At 50.6% G+C, this 22,926-nt stretch overlaps 1 protein-coding gene across 1 annotated transcript; it reads right to left on the bottom strand.

Moving 5' to 3' along the window:
* Positions 1–5,977: 5,977 nt before the first annotated feature.
* Positions 5,978–20,165, bottom strand: Flywch1 (FLYWCH-type zinc finger 1). The gene is given in 19 exon segments (XM_042054904.1): positions 5,978–6,118; positions 6,120–6,358; positions 6,404–6,553; positions 6,920–7,094; positions 7,096–7,184; positions 11,454–11,550; positions 11,552–11,718; positions 11,852–11,886; positions 11,937–12,019; positions 12,021–12,083; positions 12,085–12,123; positions 12,125–12,256; positions 12,259–12,365; positions 13,514–13,591; positions 13,594–13,744; positions 13,746–13,922; positions 13,924–13,940; positions 14,318–14,685; positions 19,982–20,165. Coding segments are annotated over 18 exon segments (2,193 nt in total). The 5' UTR covers positions 14,571–14,685; positions 19,982–20,165.
* Positions 20,166–22,926: the final 2,761 nt, after the last annotated feature.

Genomic DNA, 22,926 nt, shown 5'->3' with positions numbered 1-22,926 from the left:
CTGTTGGTGAGGTGAGGAGTGCATCCTTGTCTCACAGGAGTCTGGCATGAGGGAGGGAGGCACTAGCGCAAGTGTCTCTCCTCTGGCTTATGGGGGCAAAGCTTTCTTCCCCCAAAGCCACCCTGAAGAAGCAGAAGTTCTGGTTACTCCATCTTGGGTTGTGATGCCATGACACAGTCAGCACAGGAAGCTGCACCTGACCTCTGTCACTCCCATGAGCTTTGTCACGTCCCCGGCAGAGTCTTAGCCTTTGCAGCCCCTGAGCTTCCTTGGTTCAGCCTAGGCAGCAGAAAGGGTCAGGGCCTCCTGGAGCATGTCTGGGATCCCTGGCTGCTGAGCACTAAGCTGGTGAGCTTTCTGGGTCAGGTCACTGATGCAGCCGACCCCCTTGCCTGCTTTCCCAGACTAGAAGCACTGGAACCTGGCCTCTTAAGATCCCCAGAGCCACCCGAGAATTAAAAAAAAATGGAAAGTTAGCTTAGATTGCAGCAGTAGAACTGGAAACTGTCCCCAAGATTCCTGTCCCTGGAGGTCCACAGGCTTTGTGAGTCAGTCCTCTGGAATGCAGATGTAACCGTTGAGTGCACCACGCTTTCTCTGATGAGGTTGTGCTATGTGGTGGAGGGATTGATGCAGATTCATTAGAGTCTCTAATTAATTAAATTGTCTCTGCATTAAGCAAAGAGATGGGGCCAGGGAAAGTGGGGCATGCCTGTGGTCTAAGCTAACTCGGCAGGATGAGGCTGCAGGATCACTTGAGTCCAAGACTTAAGGCCAGCCTGGGTAACAAAGCAAGGCCCTGCCTTAGCTCTCAACAGGGACTGCTGTGTAGCTCAGGCTGGCCTGAACTTGCTATGTAGCCCCAGCTGGCCTCAAGTCTGCTTTGAGATCCTCCTTGACTCCCTGGGTACTGGGACTACAGGCACATACAGTGCGAGACCTCGAGTCTCAAACAAAGCAAACAAACATTGCGATGGTGAGCCCGGATGGCCGGATTTGGAGTGTGAAGTGTCCAAGGGTCTGCTCTGCCCGCCGCTGCCCAGGAGAGGATGAGCCTCCAATGTGACACTGACACCTTGATTGGCGACTGTGTGACCCCCAGGCAGGCAGAGGACACTGTTCAGCCCTCCAAGTCCTGTTCACCAAAAGCATGAGATAATAAATAGGAGGGTTTTGGCAGTTGTTCCTGGCAATTTGTTCTAAAGTAATGTGTGCCCAACAGGACAGGCTGGCGGGTCTGAGGGCAGTGAGGAATGAGGCCACTTTGGGCAGGGTACAAATGCCCAAGGCTATCAGGAGAGCCTGCCTAGCCTCTACTTCCCTCCTTTTTGGCAGGGGGCCCTGCTGTGGTCAGGTAGGTCGCACTGGGGCTATTTGAACCCTCCAGAATGAGAACACAAGACTGGCCTCCCCTGAGTACTGTACATCTTCTTTTGGCCTTCCAGAGCGAGGCTGTAGGATGAAGCAAGTGAGAGAAGGCCCAAAGCCTGTGTATCCTAAGTGGGTCCTTAGCTACATCCCTAGCATCCGGCCCTTCAACCATAGTCATAGCCGGTGCACAGCTATGGAGAAGACTCCACGGCGGGACTGTGGAGCTTGCACTGACAGGTGGCTGAGGTGGCGCCTGGAGGCACAGGCGGGTGTGGGAGTTGCTGCTGTCACAGGTGAACTGGAAGCAGAGAAATGGGGATGTATACTAAAATACCCACTGTTGCTGGGTGGTGGCAGCACACACCTTTAATTCCAGCACTCAGGAGCCAGAGGCAGGTGGATCTCTGAGTTTGAGGCAGCCTGGTCTCAAAGGAGTTCCAGAACAGCTACTCAGAAACAGGGCTACACAGAGAAACCCTGTCTCAAAAAACCAAATCAAACCAAGCAAACAAAAAGAAACCCCACTGTTGAGTCTGTCTGAAACCCTCTTGTCTCTGCCTACCCAGTGTAATCCGCCCAAGACTACAGACATGTGCTTTGGGCCCAATTTTTCACAGTGTTGCTGGGAATCTGACTCAGGTCCTCATGGCTGCAGGAAGCACTTTCCCCATCCCCAGACTGTCTCTTTGGCTGATCTCAGGTGTAGGCCCAGGGTGGCTGGTAGTCAGGGCTGGGTAACAGGCTGAGAAGTGGGCAGTTACCTGTCCAGATGGTTGGTATCCAGGGTCTCAAGAAGCAAGCCTGGCCTTGGTTTGGTGTACCACTTCCACTCTGGGTTCACCTCAACTCACTCAAGTGAGCTCATGAAGGATCCAGGCACATGGCCTTCCCTACGTCAGCAGGTCCCTCCCAGTCTTGGCCTAGGCCAAGGTAACACCATGGCCCCGGAGTTGTCAATCAAACCCATTACTTCCCCAGCACTCGGCAGAGACAGTTATGTGGCTTTGGGGCAGCAGCCTATTGTTGCAGAGGGGGTGTCAACACAGCAGCTCTGCACCATGAGATTAAATAGGGTTTATTGAGGGAAGCAGAGGAGCAGAAGCCAGTGGTAGGCATCAGGCCATCAGTATCCCACAGGGGTGGCTGCTTCATGGCTTGCTTGTTAAAGGAGAGGAGCATGCAGCTCTATGACAGGGTAAGGACAGCTCTGTCTAGGGTGTAGCATGCAGAAAGTTCTGCAGTTCCCAGGGATGTTAGTGTCAATTGTAGCATGGCTCTCTTTGTTCTGCTAAACTCTTCTGTAAGAGGCAGGCTTTGATGCCATCTAACCACCTTGTGTATCAGGCAACACCATGTGGTTAATTCTTAGTGGTGCAGCTGCCCACAGCATGCCTATCTGGCGTCACCTCTTCCTGACATCTAGGTTGGCTCCCTCCAGGAGCTTCTGCTGCCCTGAGAACTGTGGACATAGGTTTAATTGAAGTTGGGACAGAATGTAAGATGCAGAGTCTGAGAGAAGGTAGGGCAAAGCCTTGAGACCAGCCTGCTCTGTCACGGTTGGGGCTGACTGTCCTAGTAAGCAGCAAGTGACTGAAGACCAGGAAGGCTCCAGCATCTGTCCCCCTAAAGACTGCAAAACACGAAACAAACACACCCCCCCACTCCCCCTTGACTGGTACTGTCTTCAGAGGATGTCAAGAAGTTTCCCATACACACCTGCTCAGGACAAATTCATTGGTGCTGACTCTGTGAAGCTTCACAAGGGCACACCACGCTGAAAGCTCTCTGTAAGGCGCATGCTCTGGAAGCAGATGGTGCTGAGGCCGTGGGCAGCAGTGGGGTTGAGGTATATCAGTCCAGACACATTCTCTACAGCTGTCTAAGGTCATAAAGGTGACAGCACATGGCACAGGTCTGCAGGCTACCCATCAGCTTCACACTATTCTTTTGCCAACACAGAAATCCACCCAAGGTCCAAGTAATCCTCCTGGGGACCTCTGAGGAAATGTGAAGGCCATCGATGCTCTAGAGTGAAGGAGTTGTCAAGCAAATCTGAGTGGATGGGAAGCGCCTGCACCGACAGGAAGCATCGGGGGTGTCGGTGGCTCCTCTGTTGTTTCAGAGAAGACTTGCCTCATCAGGACCCGTTGCTCAGTTTTTGCTCTTCTTTGATGTTTCTGATGACAGAGAAATGTGTATCATTACAAAGGTTTTATTTAGCTAAGAAGTGGCTGCGCAGGCCTTTAATCCCAGTACAGGAGGCAGAGGCAGGTGGATCTCTGTGAGTTCAAGGCCATCCTGATCTACAAAGAGAGTTCCAGGACAGCCAGAGTCACACAGAGAAACCCTATAAGAAACCCTGTCTCAAAAAAACAAAATAAAACAAACCAACAAAAAACAAAACCCAAAGTTTTTTTAAGCCAGGCATGGTGGCACATGCCTTTAACCCCACACAACACTCAGGAGGCAGAAACAGGCATATCTCGTGGCCAGCTTGGTCTACCTAGTGAATTCGAGGATAGCTTGGGCTATAATTATAGACCCTGTCTCAAAAAACAAACAAACAAACAAACAAACAACCCTAAAAACCAACCAACCAACCAACCAACCAACCACCAAAACAAACCACAAATGAAACCACAGAAATCAAAGTACTCAGGAGTCAGAGGTAGGTGGATCTTTGAGTTCAAGGCCAGCCTGGTCTACAGAGTAAGTTCCAAGAGAGGCCAGGGCTATACAGAGAAGCCCCTATCCTCAAAAACAAACACAAAAACAAACACCCAAAAATAACAAAAAAACTCCAAAGTTTATTTATGATCTAAGTCTGACTTTACTTTTTTTTTTTAAAGCCCTATCTCACTAATATAGCTGAGAGGCTTGGACTGGCCCTGTAGCCCAGGCAGGCTTTGAACTGGTGCTCCTCCTGACCTGGCCTCCTGAGTACTGGGACTACAGGCATGCTCTAGTTTTTTTTTTTTTTTTTTTTTTTCTCAGCAAAGATAAAACTGGTGCCTGGAGTTCTCCTGAGAGCCAGTAGACTTATGGGTGACTGTCTTAGTTACCTAATATACTGTCACAAATCACCCAAAGGAGCCCTTGGGAGTCAAAATTCTAAGCATGTCTGGGCTAGGTAGTTCTGACTAGCCATGAAGTTGAGATGTCACCAGGACCATAGCCATCTGAAGGCGCGAGGGCAGAGGACCCATTCCCAAGGATTCCTGCTCTAGCCTCCTCTTCAATCAGTTCCTGTGCCTTTTATCACTCCTGAGGTAGCTCTGTAGTTCGGGGTCTCACACGCCATTGTCTGTAATAGCCTATGATTCTTTTAATCATCTACTTATTTATTTATTTTTGAGACAAGGTCTTGCTATGTAGACTAGGCTGGCCTTGAACTCATAAAAATCTCCTTGGGTCTCCCTCCCTAATGCTGGTCTATCACTTAAGTCTAAATTTTTACTTGTGTGTAGTACATGTGTGTCTATATGCCATGTGCACCCTCAGAGGCCTGAAGAGCGCGACAGAAGCCTGTAAATGGCAGGACATGGGCGCTGGGATCCAGGACTGAGTCCTCTGCTAGAGCAGCCAGTGCTCTAACCACTGCACCATCTCTCCAGCCCCAAGATTCTTTTCCACTCTATGTGGCAATACGACCTCTTTCTTCCCGCTCGCCATTTATTTTTTTTAAGGGTTTATTTTGTGTGTTGAGGTCTTTTGTCACAAACCACATGTCTGCCTGACAGAAGAGAGTGGTAAAGCTCCTATAACCGGAGTAACAGAGGGTTGTGAGCCACCATGTGGGTGCTGGGAGCTAAACCTGGGTCTTCTGCAAAAACAGCAAGTGCTCTTAACCTCTGAGCCATCTCTCCAGCCCAGTAAATGCTTCCCTTACCAGGAACTGAACCCGGTACAACAGCAAGAGCACACATTTGGAATCCTAGCACTTGTGAGGGCAAGATAATCAGAATTCAAGACTGTCCTAAAATATCCTGAGTTTGATGCTAGGTTGGGCTATACAGACACTATCTCAATGATAAAACAAAAAGATTGGTTTTATATTTGTCTATATAAATAAAGATAACTAATTTTCAACTGAATAAAATTATTGCAAACATGTGGTGGTACATGTTTACAAACGCACAATCATTGCATCCTTCTAGGGTAGTCTCTGTGTGTGTGTGTGTGTGTGTGTGTGTGTGTGTGTGTGTGTAAAATCAGATTTTTCAGAAGATAATGACCTATAAAGTATTGAGCGGTCGTAGAAGAGGAAGACTAAGCCTGGCATGGTGGTGCATGCCTTTAATCCCAGCACACAGAGGCAGAGTCAGGAAGATCTCTGAGTTTAAGGCCAGCCTGGTCTACAGTGAGTTCTAGGACAGCCAGGACTGCCATTACACAGAGAACACTGTCTTGGTGGGGGGAGGGGGGACAAAAAAAAAGGAAGATCAATTTGGAATGGGATCTGATCTAGACTAGGAAGACGGAGGTATGGGTTCATGTTTTCAAGTCAATGGGAAGGACCAATAAAAATGAGAAGATGTAGGTATAGTTTCATGACCACGGGAAAGAGATCAATAGGAACGAAAGGAGAAGGTTCTGGAATGTGAAGTTAGGCCCAAAGTTCCTGGTCACTCAGTACATACTTTTCTTCTTTCTTCTTGGCTACACGGGGGAGCCGCTCGTGCTCTCGCTGCCGCAGGGCCTCCAGACCATCCAGGTCAGGTGGGTGGCAGTGGCTCCGCATCACCATGAACCCGCCGGCCCTGGGTGATGGCTCTGCTGCGACAGCCCAGCCGAGCCTGGTCCCGGCACATCCAGTACACCTTCTCCCCAGCCGCCTTCTCCTTCCTGTACAGGAAGGACTCGTACACCAGGAACCGACCTCCAAGGGGCGTCTGCAGGAACTCCAGCGGCTGTGCAAGGCTCTGCAGGGCAGAACCAGGCTGTGAGCCAGGCCCTGGCAGCAGTAGCTGGCCCAGGAGGATCCACTCTGGGACCAGTGCTCAGCCCAGGGTCCTGAGACTCTAACACACACTTCTTTCCTCTGCAGCGCGCCAGTGCCCCTGGAGCTCGGCTGGCTCTGCTGGAGGCCATCCCAGACCACAAACTCCATGCCCACTGGGGTCCTCCCAGACAGAGGAGGTACCCTGCTGGGGGCCTGTCATGACCCTGTCCACCAGCTGTCCTTGACACAAAGCCATTCTCATACTTTTTAGAGCTCAGGTCAACAACCATGTGACATTGGGGGGTGTGTCCAGAGAGAGCACATGAAAACAGACACTGAAGCAGAACCAGCCCGGGGAGATGATAGGAGAAGAGGAGGGCCCTGGGAGGCAGGGTCTTCAGCGCTCAGTCATGAGCAGGTGCACTTCTGGTGACTGACCGCCATGCCTCCTCGGGCCTACCACCCCCACTTTTTCTTTGACCAGAACTAGTGTCTTAGCCATAGCCCATCCATGGTGGTGGTAAACTTATTGCCTCAAGCACAGAGCCGGGAAAGGGACCAGGATGTTGTAGGGCAATCAGGAGAAGCCACTCTCCCTCCACATACCTGGGCCTTCCCAGTTGGTCAGGTTAGGGAAGTTCTCCCGCTGCCGCAGGGCTTCCAGGCCACCCATGTCAGGTGGGTGGCAGTGCCTACGCATGACCATCACCCGCTGGCACCTGGGTGATGGCTCGCTGCGACAGCCCATGCGCGCCTGGTCCCGGCAAGTCCAGTAGATTTTTGTCGCCAGTCGCTTTCTCCCGCCTGTAGAGGAAGGACTCGTACACCAGGAAGCTGCCCCCGAGAGGGGTCTTCAGGAACTCAGGCCCTTCTGCAAAGAACCAGGGAGGCAATCAAAGAAGGGGGCATGGAAGCTGAACCTGACCTTCAGAGGGGAAGACTGGGGAATGGTTCCCATCACCCACTTCACGGCCCTCCCCTCTTCTCACGGAGAGAAAGCCCTGTGTCCTCAAACCACACTGTGCCCTCAGGGCTGGGGTCTATTTGTCCCAAGCCTGGAGATTGACTTCCATGATGATAGCGTAGGAAGGGCAGGGTGTGTGTCCTGCTCACTTATACGAGGCGCCCTCCAGGCCAGTGGGCAGGTACTCTGTAGTTCAAAGAGTGGGGTCAAAGCGGCTCAGAGCTGAGAGAGAGGAGTGTGACTCATGAGCCCGGGCTGTGCACAATGTGTTTAGGCTGGGCTTAAGCTTGAGCTGGGGGAGGTAAGAGGAACCTGAAGGACAGTCTGGCCTTGCCAAGAGGACTCTCTGCCCACCCCACACCTTCCTTGTCCTCATTTTGACCAGGCACAAGGATTCCTGTGGTGGTCTGAACAGGAATGGCCCCCTCAAATAGCCTCATAGATTTGAATGCTTGGTCACCAGAGAGCGGCACTATTTGAAAGGATTGGGAAGTGTAGCTTTGTTGGAGGGAGTATGTTCACTGGGGAGGAATTTTTTTTTTTTGGAGGTTTCAGAAGTCCAAGTCAGACCCAGTGGCTCTCTCTTTTCCTGCTGCCTGCAGATGCAGATATAGAACTTTCTTCTCTCTTTCTTTCTTTCTTTCTTTTTTTGGTTTTTGAGACAGGATTTTGCTGAAGTGCAGACCCACTTCTCCAGCACCATGTCTGCCTGTGTGCTGTCATGTTCCCTGCCCCACGACAATAATGAACCAAATCTCTGAAAACATAAGCAAGTCCCAATTACAACACATTCTTTTCTAAGACTTGCTTTTGGTTCTGGACAGCACAGGGACTAAGACAGAAACTGGTCCTAGGCAGCCAGGTCGTGCTACGGCAGGCCTCCACTGTACTGCCTGTTGGTAGGATGGGGCTTTAGGATTAGCAAAGCAATTGAACACATTAAGCAGGGTTTAATGGGCCATACTAGTAGGAGCATGAAAGACAGTGACAGACTAGGGAGTCATATGTTAAAAAAAAGCTGCGAGGGGAGGGAGCCCCAGAGAGGCTGAGGGCTTGGGTAGAAGCACCTGATTCCAGAGCACCTAGAATGGTGGGGAAGGAAGCCAGGAGGTTAGGACCACCTGCTGAGCAGAGTAGCCCAGAGGCTGCAGGGAATGGCCCACCTCCTCCACAATGGAGTAAAATGTTTGTCAGGGAAAGGCTGGAGAGATGTAAGTTAAGCCGTTAAGAGGACAAGTTGCTTTTCCAGAGGAGCCAGGTTTGATTCCCAGTAACCACACAAAGGCTTGCAACCATCTGTAACCCCAGTTTCAGGGGGATCTGATCCCCCCACCTCTGGCATCCATAGGTACCAAGCATAGGCTCTATGGATACAAGGCATACCACACGGTACATTAAACATACATACAGGCAAAACAGCTATCACATGAACATTTAAAAAATGGCTTTCAGTAAGTAAAAAGAGTAGAGTCAAGGACAGAGAAACAGTAAGCAAAGACCCAACAGAACAAACAGAGGCAGAGAAACTGTAAAATGCTAAGGATGGTAGCAAGATAAACCTGAGCCAAGGAGCTAGAAAGAAGGCTCAGCCTTAAGATTATTGGCTGCTCTTTCAGAGGACCCAGGTTCAGTTTCCAAACACCCACACAGTAGTTCACAGCCATCTGTAAACTCCAGTTCCTGGGGATCCAATGCTGCCTTTGGGGCCGCCAATAAGCAACACCACACATGAAGGAAAAACACTCAACGCAAGTAAGCAACACAACTCAGCCAAGCTTGCAACAAGATCTACACCAAGCATGTGGACGGCGGCTGAACTGGACACGCGGCATCGAGGGGCATTTATATACAAGGAATAAAGCGGGGTGGCCAGTGTGCGAGACGAGACACTGAGGGGGGAGGCATAGATCTGTGCTCGAGTGTTCCTAAGACCCAGAACTCCCCGTTTGCCAGCTCTGCAGAGGCAGTTAGGCCCGTGAACGCACAGGGCAGGGCCTTCCTTTACACATGAGAAGGCCCGAAAGGCCAAGGCACACAGGAAAGGTTGCTGGAAGACGGGTGCCAGAGCAGGCAGGTGAAGACTGTGGCCGGAGAAACCACTATCGCCGTCAGCAGGATACAGGTGGGGCCACCATACTGCTGAGATTAGGCCACAATACAAAGAAGTCATTTTTGTATTCTGCCCTTTGTGTAGGGCAGAAACTTAAAGCTTCAGTAGAAGAAACAGAAAAACAAAACACGTAATCTCAGACAGTACTGCGAAAGTGATCATGGTCAATCACAGGAGGATCAGCGGCTGGAACTCCAGTCATGGAGCAGATAGACATGTGGGAAGACACTGGTTGCACCAGGCATGGTGGCTCATACCTTTAATCTCAGCACTCGGGCAGAGGCAAGAGGATCTCTGCAAGCTCAAGTCTAGCCCGGTCTAACATAGCAAGCTCTAGGACAGTCGGATTACATAGAGAGAGACCCTGTCTCAAAACAGAACAGAGCAGAACAGAGCAAAAAACAAATAAGGAAGACATTGTGTTGAAGAACACAAGTTATGGTCAGAGAAGGCCCCTGTTGAACCACAGTCTAGGCAACATCAGGGAGGCAGAGGACGCCCGAGGCCTGAAGCAGAATCTGGTCAACACATAGGGTCAATCTTAAGAAAAGCACTACATTCTTTTCAAACAGATCCCACTATTGTAGAGTGACGCTTTATGGCCTGGCACTCTCCAACAGCCGCACTGTTCAGTGAGTGCGTGGGGAAAGGTTCTCAAATGGGTCCTCCAGGATGATGGCTCTAGGACCTGTCAAATCAAGACAAGGAAAGCCCAGAGGCAGGGCAGCTAGCCAAGGGAATCTAGGTGATGGCCAGGCCTGGCATCAGCCCCCAGGCAAGGCTGAAGCAGGACTCTGCAAGCTTTGGGGTCCTCTGCTGATATGATGCAGGACCGTAGAGAAAGATGGAGCCAGTAATGTCTCCCTGAAAAAAAAGAGGCACACATAGCACCTGCTGCGTAGCCACAAGGGAAGGAAGGAGAAGGGCAGGATAGTCCCAGCTTACTAGGGGCAGAATTTGACAAAAAACAGAAGGCAGTGAGACAGTTTCAGAAAACAAAGGCACTTGTTGCCAGACTGTCAGTCTGAGTTCACTTCCCCAGGACCTACACAACAGAAGAAAAACACTGACTCCTACACGTTGCCCTTGAGCCAATACACGTATGCCAAGTATGCGTATACATATGTGCCATGCATGCACACATGCATGCACAAAATGCACACACACACACAGAGGCATGGCAAGATCTCTGAGTTTGAGGCCACCCAGAGCAACATAGTTGAGAATTGAGACCGTTTCAAGAACAACAAAACAACCCTAAAGTCAAACAAAAAGCACAAAACGTACTTAAAAAAGTAAATCAAGGCTAAATCAGTTCCTCTGGCTGGATGTTAGCAGGTAACAAGGGGAGATTGCAGTAGAATGCATTTTAAGAAACGGGGAAGCAAATGCTTAAAGGAGGGATGCATGAGGCAGGACGTGATGCCATGTCCTGGGCATTATCTGTTTATAAGGTGTCACAGAAATGCAACAAAAAGGGAATAAGGATGATTAAAACACCTCCTGTTTTTGGAATAAGCTTAGGACTAAACGGCCATCTCAGAGGACTCCAAAAACTACCAGACTGGGAGGCTGGGGAGTGTGGAGGCTGGGGAGTGTGGGCTGAGGGACTGAGTGCTGCCAGGTGAGGAGGCTGGCCACAACCCACTTTTTGTATTGCAGATTCCAGCTTCTTCTGAAGCCAGATGGGCAGAGCTAGGATTCTGGCATGCAGGTGTGCACCAAACAAATCTCAAGAGAGGGAGGCTCTTTAGCTCCTGGACTCGAGAATGACTGTTGCCCTCTGTTCACACTACAGGAATGGGGGGGTCTTACTTTCATGTTCAGCGGTCTCTACTGATAACTCTTCAAATAACAGAGGATGGGAGATTAGGCTTATCAGGTTTGGGGCCTGGAAGAGTGCGTAGGCAGGCAAAGAGGAACCTGGGAAAGCAGATCCCAGACAAAGTTTGAGGGCAGAAGTGGGGGGCACAGAGGAGAGGACTGTGACTGTCAGGATATTGACAAGGAAGGAGGGGCAGGACAGGCATAGCTAGTAGAAAAAGCTGTGGGGTCACCACAGGTACCTGGGCCATCCCACTGAGTGGGGCCGGGGCGTTTCTCCCGCTGCCTCATCGTCTCCAGTCCTAACAGGTCAGGTGGATGACAGTGGCTCCGCATCACAAGTCACCTGCCGGCCCTGAGTGATGGCTCGGCTGCGACAGCCCATTCGTGCCTGGTCCCGGCAGGTCCAGTACACCTTTTCCCCAGCCGCTTTCTCCCTCCTGTAGAGGAAGGACTCATATACCAGGAAGTTGCCCCCGAGAGGGGTCCTCAGGAACTCTGGACCTCCTGCAGGGGCACAGGAGAGGCAGTTAGGGGAGGGTGCAGATTCAGAATGCAGGGGTAGGTTGAGAAGGCTGGCAGCCCCCCTCCAAAATGAGGCAGCCAACTGGGGCCAGCAAGCCCGAACACTAAGACTCACGGGGGTCCACGTCCTGGTCGTCCTCGGGGGGTTTCCTGCAAGGGTTCCTGACGTGCCTTTTTCTGACGTTTTTCTGGACTTGGACTTGGACTTGGACCTGGACCTGGACCTGGACTTGGACTTGGACTTGGACCTACTGAGAGTCAGTGTGCCCTTCGCCCTGCGGTATGAACAGGCTGTCCACCCCTTGGAGCAGTGAGTCTTCGATGTCATCGCAGTCCTCCAGGTCCCCAAGCACCAATTCGTCTTGCCTGTATCTTCTTTATGGTCTTTCTCCTGCTGTCGCCGGGCCTGCAGGCCTTCCATGTCAGGTGAGTGGCAGTGCCTGCGCATCACCGTCACTCGCTGGCCCTGGGTGATGGCTCGGCTGCGACAGCCATTGACCGCATGCTCCCGGCAGGTCCCGAGTACACCTTGCTCCCCACAGTCTTCTCCCGCTTATAGAGGAAGGACTGGTGAACCAGGAAAGTGCCCCCATAGCAGGTCTTCAGGAACTCAAGGGGCCGATACCGCACTGGAGGAAGAACCCAGCAAGGTCACAAACCAAGGGTTCCCCTGGGAACCCTACCCAAACTTAGCCGGGATCACTGAAACCTGCCCATCAGCACACAGATTTCTAGGACCACACCAGGCCCCGCTGCACTGGGAAATCCTGAAAGGCCCTGGGACCCCCAAGAGTCCAGGGGTCCCAGGAGGAACCGCCAAGTTAATTTTCTCCCAAATATTGGCAATACTTCCCTGGGCTGGGCATGTGTGAAGCCCAGTGCATTCCCACCAAGCCACCCAAGAAGAACAAGGGTTCCTTCTCCAAGCCATTTAGACCTCAGCACCGCAGTTCACACCACAGTGGGGAGGGGCCACACTGGGCTCTAATTCAGCAGGTTATGTTCTGGGCTACTCTTGGTCATATCTTTCTAGGGTTTGTTCAAAATTTTTGTCTAGCTTTTGTTTTTACAGTGTACAGAGTTAAGCCGAAGGTCTCGAACATGCCAGGCAAATACTCTACCACTGAGCAACATCCTTAGCCCTTCTTTTTGAGCAATAAGGCACACACTCAAGTCTTCCTAGCATATACTTGAAAAGACACTCCCTTCCACCAAAACCAGTGCGGTCACTCAGATCCTCATGGGTCAGGAGACACCCCAGCGTCCTGGAAGCCACACCCACCTATTCTAAGACTGCGCACCACCTCTCCCTAGGGAAGCAGAGCAGAATGATTTGATTGGCATTACCCCACAAGTCCCACAACCTGCCTCAGTTATGGATAAGCTCCTGAGGACCCCCTCCCCCCCAATTCATGTGAATTTTCTGAAACTGAAGGCCTTCATCCACAGGGTTGGAGTTTGAGCCTGGGACTCAAAGGCAGGCCCTGCCTCTGGGAACCCTACCCAAACTTAGCCGGGATCACTGAAACCTGCCCATCAGCACACAGATTTCTAGGACCCACACCAGGCCCCGCTGCACTGGGAAATCCTGAAAGGCCCTGGGACCCCCAAATCATAATGCCGTCTATCCCATGGGCTTAATGATGACTGGGATACATTTATATTTTGACAATGAACACATTTTGAACCCACACTAAACCCCATTTTTATTTGGGCATGAAGGATCTGAGGGGGTCTTCCTCCTCCTCACCCAAGTGAGGAGAGGGCGCGTACTTACCCACTCCTGGGGTAGGACGTTTCTTGGGAGGCAAGCTCTGCAGTGCCAGGGATCGGTACCCCTGGTCCTCCTCTGGGTTTCAGGGATTGGCTGAGGGGCAGGCTCTGGTTCTACAGGGTACAGCCATAGGCTCACCCCATCTTCTTGGCCTTCAGAGCCTTCAGGCAGATCTGAGTCAGGCAGCTTCTTCTTCTGGCGCCGAAACTTCAGGCCCTCCTTATCAGGTGGGTGGACAATGGTCCCGCATCACCGTGACTCGGAAGCCACGGGTGATGGCCCGGCCCCGGCAGCTGAGCTCTGAGTGCTTGCGGCACTTCCAGTACACCTTGTCCCCCACAGCCTTTTCTTGCTTGTACAGGTATGATTTGTACACTAGAAGGCGGCCCCCATATGGGGTCTTCAGGAACTCCCAGGGGCTGGGGAGCAGCTAGGGGGATGAAAAGGCTGGGTTAGATTCTCTAGGGCAAGGCTCGGGGTCAGGGGCCTTGGAGAGTGGGTCTTGGAATAAGGTAGGATCCTATGGGCAGGATGCTTTCTCAAGCTCCTAGCTGCCAGGCAAGCCCAGGTTTTAGAAGCTCTTTCTGTGATTAAGGGAGAGGATTTAAGGAGAGAATTCTGCATATAGCTACAGTTCCCATGCGCTTGGGGACAGGGCCTGGTGCCTGGGACACAGGATGTGCTTAGAGTCTAAGAGGCTCAACTGAAAGGAAGAATGGGGTATCCAAGGTCACCCTGATGGAAAATGGGGGTGGGCAGGTCAACAGGTTTCTCAGAGCCAGGGTCGGCAGGGCCAAGGAATCTCACCTGAATCTACTCTGCTACGCTTCCGATGAATTATCCGCCCCTGCTTCTTGGCTGGCAAAGTCTGGGGGGTGTTGCTGGATTGGGTGGCAGGGCCCGGCATCTCCAGGGACACGGCACCCGTTGGTTTGGATCCCCCTTTATCTTTGGCCAGGACCAGATTGGAGGACTCTTGGGGTTTCCTGGCTCCAAGAGATGGCTCTTGGCCAGCTTTCACACGCTCACTCTCCTGCTCATTGGGCTCAGGTAGGGGCATCCTGGGTCTGAGAAGCCTGGCCCTCAGGCCACCTTCAGCCCTCTGGCAGATGGGTAGTTCTTTCCCTTCTTCCTCTTCCTCCCAGGCCAGACTGTGGGAGCCCAGAGGCTCTGTTCTAAGGAAAAACCAAGGCAATTAGTGGAGGAGGCCCCCTGAGCCTGGGGCTCTAACAAATGGATCTGGGGTGGAACCTGGGGGAGATGGAACTTCCTCAGCGCCCTGGGGTTGAGAGACTGCGGAGGAACCCTGGTCAGATGCCTTCCCTGTACCTTTCCTGGTAGCCCCCACCAAGCCTCTCCAGGGCTTCTGGTGACTAATGCACTGGTTTACTGAGTTTCTACCTTAGAAGCCTCATCAGTCTCTAGCACAGATCCCTTCCAGACCATTCTTAGTGAGCCATCTAATAGGCGAGAAACAGGCACAGGAACCAGATATGCCTGAGAATGAAGAGGCCGAAATCCCACTGTGCCTGCTCAGATGCCTGGGCTTGGCCCTGTGTACTTCACCTCAATGCTGGGCACCTGTCTCAAAGCACCCAGGCCAGCCAGTGTGGCTACTCTGCATAGCAGAAGGCTGAAGCCTAGCTCTGGAAAATGAGCCTCTCTGGGCTCACACAGGTTACCCTCTGACCTACTCTGGCGGCCTCAGCTCAGCCGGTCTTCCAGATACCAGAGGCCCTTTGCATTGACCTTGCAACTGCTGTTCCTGGTGCTGCCTTGGCTGGGCAGAGGCAGGGTTCCAGGCCTCCAGTACTGACGAGGATGGTCGGATATGGAGTGCTACTCTAGGGTGGGCTGGACATTCCTGTCTTTCTAGGACAAACTGAGCAATATGTAGTTAGCAAGGGGTTTCCCACCTTTCAGTAAGAGTCACTAAACAAGACTATAGCACTCCAGACATTGTTAGCCTCTTAATTTTTTTTTTTTTAAAGCTGAGTGTAGTGGTACATGCCTTTAATCTCAGCACTCAGGAGACTCAGTGTTCCAAAATTGGCCATAGTAAAAACACCAATGAACTTGGGGATGGAGTTCAATTGCTAAAATGCTTGCCTGGTGAATATAAGGCTACTCTCAAGCCCAGAAGCAAATAAAAGCAGGCACGATGACAGTTCATTCAGGAGGCCAAGCAGAATGAGACCAGTCAGGTCTCAACAAACAAAACTCCAGGCCAGTGGGATAGCTCAGTGGGTAGAAGTGCGCAAGCCTGAGCCCTGGACCGAAGAGTAGACTCCACAGAGCTGTCCTCCCGACCTCCACCCAGTATCACAGCATGAGACCTCTCCCACATCACAACAAGCACAATAAAACACATACACATACAAATAACGGAACTCAGATACAAATGTAAGATGCTGACATTCATGTTGATGGGGATGTGGGGGTCCTCTATACAATCCTGCTTTTTATTTTTTATTTTTTGTCTTTGTATGCATGTACATGAGTGTGCACACTTGTGCTTGAATATAAGTGTAGGCAAGAGAATTACACATGTGGAGGTCAAGTGACGACCTTGGGCGTCAGCCTCTGCCTTCACCGCACTGAGGCAGGGTCTCTGAGAGGCTGCTGGAAGGAAATGCCAGGCTAGCTTGTTTACGAGAGTCCTGAGCGTCTCCCGTTCTCCGTCTCACCATACCGTGTTAGGACCACAGATGCCCGATACCTCATCTGGTCTTATGTGAACACTGGATCCAAACCCCAGTCCTCAACCCTATTTCAGTTACAAAAACAAAACAAAACAAAACCAGACGGCATTGGTGGTGGTGGTGGCGTACATCTTTAATCCCAGCAGGGGCAAACAGATCTTGAGTTTGAGGCCAGCCTGGTCTACAGAGCGAGAGTTCCAGGACAGCTAGGGGTACACAAAGAAACTCTGTCTTGAAAAACCCAAAAACAAAACAAAAAAACCCTAAGCTACATCTTACTTATTGTCTACGTGCATGTGTGTATGCATTCAATTGCATGTGAGTCACAGTGCATGGAGGTTCAAGGGACATGCAGCAGTCAGTTCTCTATGACCAAGACGGATTCTGGTTACCTAATCAGGTCCTCAGCAAGGCAGCAAGTGCCTTTCCCTGCTGAGTCATCTATCCAGCCCATCAGGATTTGTTTGTTTGGGGATTTTTTTTTTCCTTGTTTGCTTTGAGACCAAGTCTCACTCACTACGTAGATGAGGCTGGCCTAGAACTCAAGGAGATCCACCTACCTCTGCCCAGGCTGGCATCAAACTCATTATACAGCTGTGGCTGATCTTGAATGCCTGATCCTCCTTTCCCCACCTCCAACTGTTAAGATTATAGATAGTGCCACCATGCCCAGTCCTGTATTATTTACTTTGCCCAAAGACTTAGGCTTTAATGTGTTTATTTTGTAATATCTATTTCTCACTCCATACAAGCCTATAAAGAAAACACAGTGCGTTCAGGTTGGGCAGATGTGACCAGTATATTCAAGAGTCTGAAATGTGTGGTTTATCTCCATCTTCTCTCTTCCCTCAGTGCTAAGGTCAGAGTTGGGTGATTACAGCGCTCCCGCTGTAGCCCTGTTGGTGGCTATGTTCTCAGAGCAGGCCAAGATGCTCTGCAATGTTAGGAATTACCCAGTGCCTCTCAGACACAACTGAGTCCAATCTCTAAGTGCTCACTAAAATCCTGAAAGCCAGAAGCCTCTCTTGGCAGCTAAGAGCAGAGAAAGTTACCTTTACATGGGAGATAAACTATATTACCAAACCCTTGCTGGGTAGGAGGCCTGGGCCAAGCCAGAACTTCCCTGGCACTCTTACCTGCAAAGTAGGAAAAGCGGTGAATGAGGGTCAGGGGAGATGCTCAGTGGGTAAGAGCACCTGCTGTGAAAGTATGAGATCCTGGGTCAACAGCTCACACACCCATCTGTAGGCCAGCTCTGGGGTGGGAGGCCAGGCAGACCTCAGGATCTTGCTGCTACCCAGCCTCACTGAAGCTGTAAGCTTCGGGTCAGTGTGAGATTCTGTCTAAAACTAAGACGGAGGCTGGCTTCCTCCTCTGACCCTCCCCCAAGAGGTGAATGAAAAACTGTAAGTGAATTATGTGAGCAAGCATCGCTCCTGAGATAGGATGAATGTGGTAGCAATCCCAGAAGGACTGCCACTTATTAAAGAGGAGTTTCCCAACCTCAGTATTGGTGATTCTGCTTCACTGTGAGGGGCGGGGCAGGGCAGGGCAGGGCAGGGCAGTTTGTTTATAGAGCCTCTATGCACTACATAAAACCACTATCATCTCTTTTCCCAAGTTACTGTGGAACCAAAACTGCTGGCTGTCTTGGGAGGCGGGGACGGCAGTCGACTGTCTGAGAGCACTGTTTCAAAGCAATTTAGAAACACAGACACTGCAGCAGGATGTAATGGTGCACGTCTTTAATTCCACTACTCAGCAGGGAGGGACAGGAGGATCTTTGTGAGTTCAAGGCCAGCCTGGTCTACATACTGAGTTCTAGGAGTCTGACCTAAAGAGATCCTGTCTCAAAAAGAATAATTTATTGTAAAAATATAGATATTGAAGAGATATCAGCCAGTAGGAACCTATTCTCCAAATACCTTGCTATAATTTGGATCATGACTGTCTCTCCCAAAGAACCACAGTGGCACCACTGGGAGGTCATAAATCTTTAGAGGAGGTCCTTTGACCACTGAGGTATGCCCTTGAGGGATACATGGGCACCCCAACCTTCTCAGTCTTGACTCCTGACTATAATATGAGCAGCTTGCCCCATTAAATGCTCCGAGCCACCATCACACAGCCCACCCACTGCAAAGAAATTCGTCTGCCAGATCTTGGACTAGACGTTCGAAAACCAAAGAAAATTAATATCTTCTCATTCTGTTTTCATGACGTCATCATCTCCCTCCCCCTTGAGAAGTACACCAACACTGAAATATTTTGTCATAGATACAGAAACCTGGGGACGGGGCTGGGGTGGGATGGCTCAGCAGACAACAGCACTTGCTGCGTAAGCTTGAGGACCTTAGCTCAGATGCCAGCATTCACGGGACTGTAGAAGACAGAGCCATGGCTTCCAGGATAGCTCCAGGTCCAGTGAGACCCTGTCTCAAAGGAATAAAGCAGAGAGTGACAGAATAGGCCTCTGCATGCATACCACACTCATGAGCGATAAGGAAACATGAGAAGCCAACTGATATATTCCCCAGTCATCCTAGATCATAATCTTGGCTAAACGGACTTCCTTACCCAGCCTGAGGTACCCTCAAATGTGTCTCTCCGTGTATGCAACCACACCATCTTCCCTCTGCTTTCCTGTCAACGAGGCCTTCCTTCCTCACTGACTCCCTCAGCTCAGCTAAATCTGGGCCATGCTCTGATGGTCTTCAGCTTCGGCCACTCCAATTCTCCCCAAGAGTACCGACAAGATGACAAGCTACTCTTCTTAAAATTCAAACACACGCACGCAAGCAATCAATCAAGCGCGCACACACACACACACACACACACACACACACACACATCCAGCAAAAGCTATCTCCGTCATAGCCTAGCATCTCATCGACTCTCCCGTAAGAAGCTCCCTTACCACAACTTCATACAGTTTTTTCCCCCCACAAGTCAGACTACTGGCTCTTGAAGAACAATGAGATAAATGAAATACCTGAATCATACCAGAAAACCTAAATCAAGTCTCAGCAATGGTATGAACCCTGGAAAGCAGAAAGTTAAAAACAAGCAAAATCACCACCGCCACAATCAAAAGATCTCTTTGGAATGGTTATGACTGTGAGAGTAAGCGAAAAAGGAGGGTTTAAAGCCGGCAGATAAACTAGTTTTTGAATCAGTGGGTTAGCAAGTCAGTCATTTAGAATAGAATGGAATGGAATGGAACTGAACAGAAAGGAATGAATTAGAACAGTCTAATAGATCTGCGTCATGTGAGCCGGGTAAGCGGTTCTCTTTAAACTTGTGATTCACGAATCTATCGTTGGGCACAGAATATACACATAAAACATATTTCTCAGTCTAGAATGAGTCACAAAGTTTGAAAGTCATAACGGGCAATCTATAGTCAGAACTAGGAGGGCTGATAACCAGCAAAAAGTGCAAGGTCACTGGGACCTGCGGCCACAAGGATGGGCCGCGACAGAGGACAGAGCCAGGTAGACACGCACTGGGCAGGATAGACACGGTCCGAGAAAAATGGGCGAAAGTGTGATCCCGGATTTAGGGATGTTGAGACCGGTACAGGGGTCGGGTGGGTTGGTGGAGAAAGCAAGGAGAAAGGAGGTGCACCGCGGGTGAGCGATGAGGCGGAGGCGCGAGCCCGAGCTGCGGAGCTGGGGCCCCTCCCCAGCACCGGGCCCGACCCCGGGGCAGCCGGAGCAGGCATCGCTCCGCCGGCCGGACCCTCCCGCCTGTAGGGGCCCGTCCTCACCGACGGCAGAGGGCCCTGCGTCTCCTGCGGCTGAGCCACGAGGTCCTTCGTGTGCGTCTCCGCCAACGGAGGTGACGGCCTAGCAGCCGGGACTGCTCTAGGAACCAGGACCCCAGCGCCCGCTCCCGCCGCCAACAGCCCCCCGGGGAGGGATTCCGTGCCCGCGCGCGCGCCCCCGCGCGGAGCCGGCTCGGAACGCCTAAACATTACTAGCGAGCATGCGCAGCAGAGGCGCGGAGCCATTCCTAAGGCGGATATCACTTCTCCGGGTCTTCTCTGCGCAGTGCCAACCTAACACCATAGCCAATCAGCGTACAGGGGCGGGTCTATTAACATGGGGGAGGCGGGACAACCCATGGTCCTGCTACAGCATCCGGTGAGGCAGGGCAGCAGGTGAATTTGTCGTGTGGATATAGGCGGGGCATCCTGACAAAGAGGATGCCGCGGGAAGTCTTGATTGAGACACCGGGGCCTTCCATGGGATTTGACTGTAGTGTTTGTTTGCTTAAATGCATTCTTAGGCCGGTGTTCTTGCTGAACTTGCTTTTTAAATTTTTTTTTTCTTATTTATTTTGGCTTTTCAAGACAGGGTTTCTCTGTGTAGCCCTGGCTGTACTGGACTGCTCAGTAGGCCAGACTGGCCTCGAACTCAGAGATCTGCCTGCCTCTGCCTCCAGAGTTCTGGAATTAAAGGCTTGCACCACCGCCCTCCACCCCGAGTTCTTTTTTTTTTTTTAACATACGTCTTACATTAAAAAAAAAAAATCTTATGTGTTTGAGTGTTCTGTCTACATGTGTAGATGTACCATGTACATGGCTGGTGCCTACGGCAGTCAGAGTGTCGGATCCCTTCGAACTGGAGTTGCCAATAGTTGTGAACCACAGTGTGAGTGCTGGGCTTCAAGCCTGGGTCCTCTGGAAGAGCAGTCAGTGTTCTTTTTATTTATTTATTTATTATTACACAATGTTCGGTCTGCATGCTAGAAGAGGGAGTCAGAACAAATTACAGATGGTTGTGAGCCACCATATGGCTTCTGGGAATTGAACTCAGGACCTCTGGAAGAGCAGCCAGTGCTCTTAACCTCTGAGCTGTCTCTCCAGCCCCAGCAGTCAGTGTTCTTAATAGATGAGCCATCTCTCCAGTTTTCCTAAACTTTCTTATGCAGCACATTGAAGCCTTTAAATATCCTTCACTCCCAATCCAAGACAATCTGAGATTCAAAATAACGACAATAACAGATCACAAATTAAATAAGAATCCAGGAGCTGGGCTGGGCGGTGGAGGCACACGCCTCTAAACCCAGCATTCAGGAGGCAGAGGCAGGCCGATCTCTGAGGTCGAGGCCAACCTGGTCTAGAAAAGGAAGTCCCAGAACAACCAGGGATTATTACACAGAGAAACCCTGTCTTGAAGGAGAAGGAGGAGGAGGAGGAGAAGGAGGAGGAGGAGGAGGAGGAGGAGGAGGAGGAGGAGGAGGAGGAGGAAGATCCGGAGCTGGATGTGATGTGGCACAAATGAAATTGAAGCAGAAGAATGAGGAATTCAAGGAATTCAAATCCATCCTCAGCTATATAATGAATGCAAGACAAGCTGGGCTACATGAGACTCTGTCTTAAAAACACCATCACCATAAGTGAATAAGTAAATGGAAGATAAAGGGTTTTTCTGAAATCTAAAAACTAAAAAACACAGAAAATGCAAAGCCTAGTGTGGAGGGGCAAGCCTGTAATTGCAGGAGGCAGAGGCAGGGGAATGAGGCTGTTCTGAGCTACACAGTGAGTCCCAGGGAAGCCAATGCTATATAGCATGTCTCAAAAAAAAAAAAAAACAGGGCTAGAAAGATGGTTTAGGCAGTGGTTCTCAACCTTCCTAATCCTGTGAACCTTTAATACAGTTCTACGTGTTGTGGCGACCCCAACCATAAAATTATTTTTGTTGCTACTTCATAAAACTGTTAAGACTCTCATAATGTAGATATTTTTGGAGATAGAGGTTTGTCAAAGGGGTCTTGACCCACAGACTGAGAACTTCTGGCTTAGAATTTCTCAGCACTTACTGCTCTCGCAGAGAACAAAGTTCCATTAAGAGAGATCTGACCTCCTCTTCCTGCCTCTGTCAGAATCAGGCATGTGGATATTGCAATACATGCAGGCAAATGTTCACACAGATGAAAGGAAAATAAATCCTTAAGGCTGGGCAGTGGCGGAGCACACCTTTATTCCTAGCACTTGGGAGGCAGAGGCAGGTGGGTCTCTCAGTAAGTTCGAGGCCAGTCTGGTCTACAGAGCTAATTCCAGGACAGCTGAGGCTACACAGAAAAACCCTGTCTCGAAAATCCAATAGACAAATAAGTCAATAAATAAATATTTTAAAACAAACAAAACCAAGCATGGTGGCCACATCCCAGTTCTTGAGAGGTAGGTTTTGAGACCATCTCAAAAACAAAAATTAAGCAGAGTGACAGTTCGGCCAGGTGTGATGACCCACACTTTGAATCCTAGCTACTTGGGAGGTGGAAAAATAATCGGAACTCAAGGACACAAGGGGCCTTGTTTTAAAAGCCCAAGTTTAAGAACAGGCATCGCTGGTAATCCTAGTATTCAGGAGGCAGAAGCAGGGTTGCTCCCAGGGAGGACTGTTTGCTCTGCCTTGTATTCAGCTTTTACCACAGGACTAGCAGGCTCCCCCTTCACTTCAGAGTTGGTGGGACACCAACTTCCTGCAAGTCCCCCCACCGTGGGCTACTCTGACCCACACATCTGAACTATACATGGGCAGAACCTATAAACCCTCTGCATTTTGGTAATACCAAATCTCTGTCCCATCTTTCCTTTTCATGCTCTGCATGTTCGTGGCCCTGCAGGCTCCTCTCCCTAAGGTCTCCATACTAGTAAACTCAGGAGTCCAAGTAAAGAACCCTTCCCTGGTAGTGTTAGCTTAAGGG

The sequence above is a fragment of the Arvicola amphibius genome, chromosome 4, assembly GCF_903992535.2.
Source record: "Arvicola amphibius chromosome 4, mArvAmp1.2, whole genome shotgun sequence".
Lineage (NCBI taxonomy): Eukaryota > Metazoa > Chordata > Mammalia > Rodentia > Cricetidae > Arvicola > Arvicola amphibius.
The sequence above is the reverse complement of the archived record's forward strand: the minus strand, read 5'-3'. Positions and strand labels throughout refer to the sequence as shown.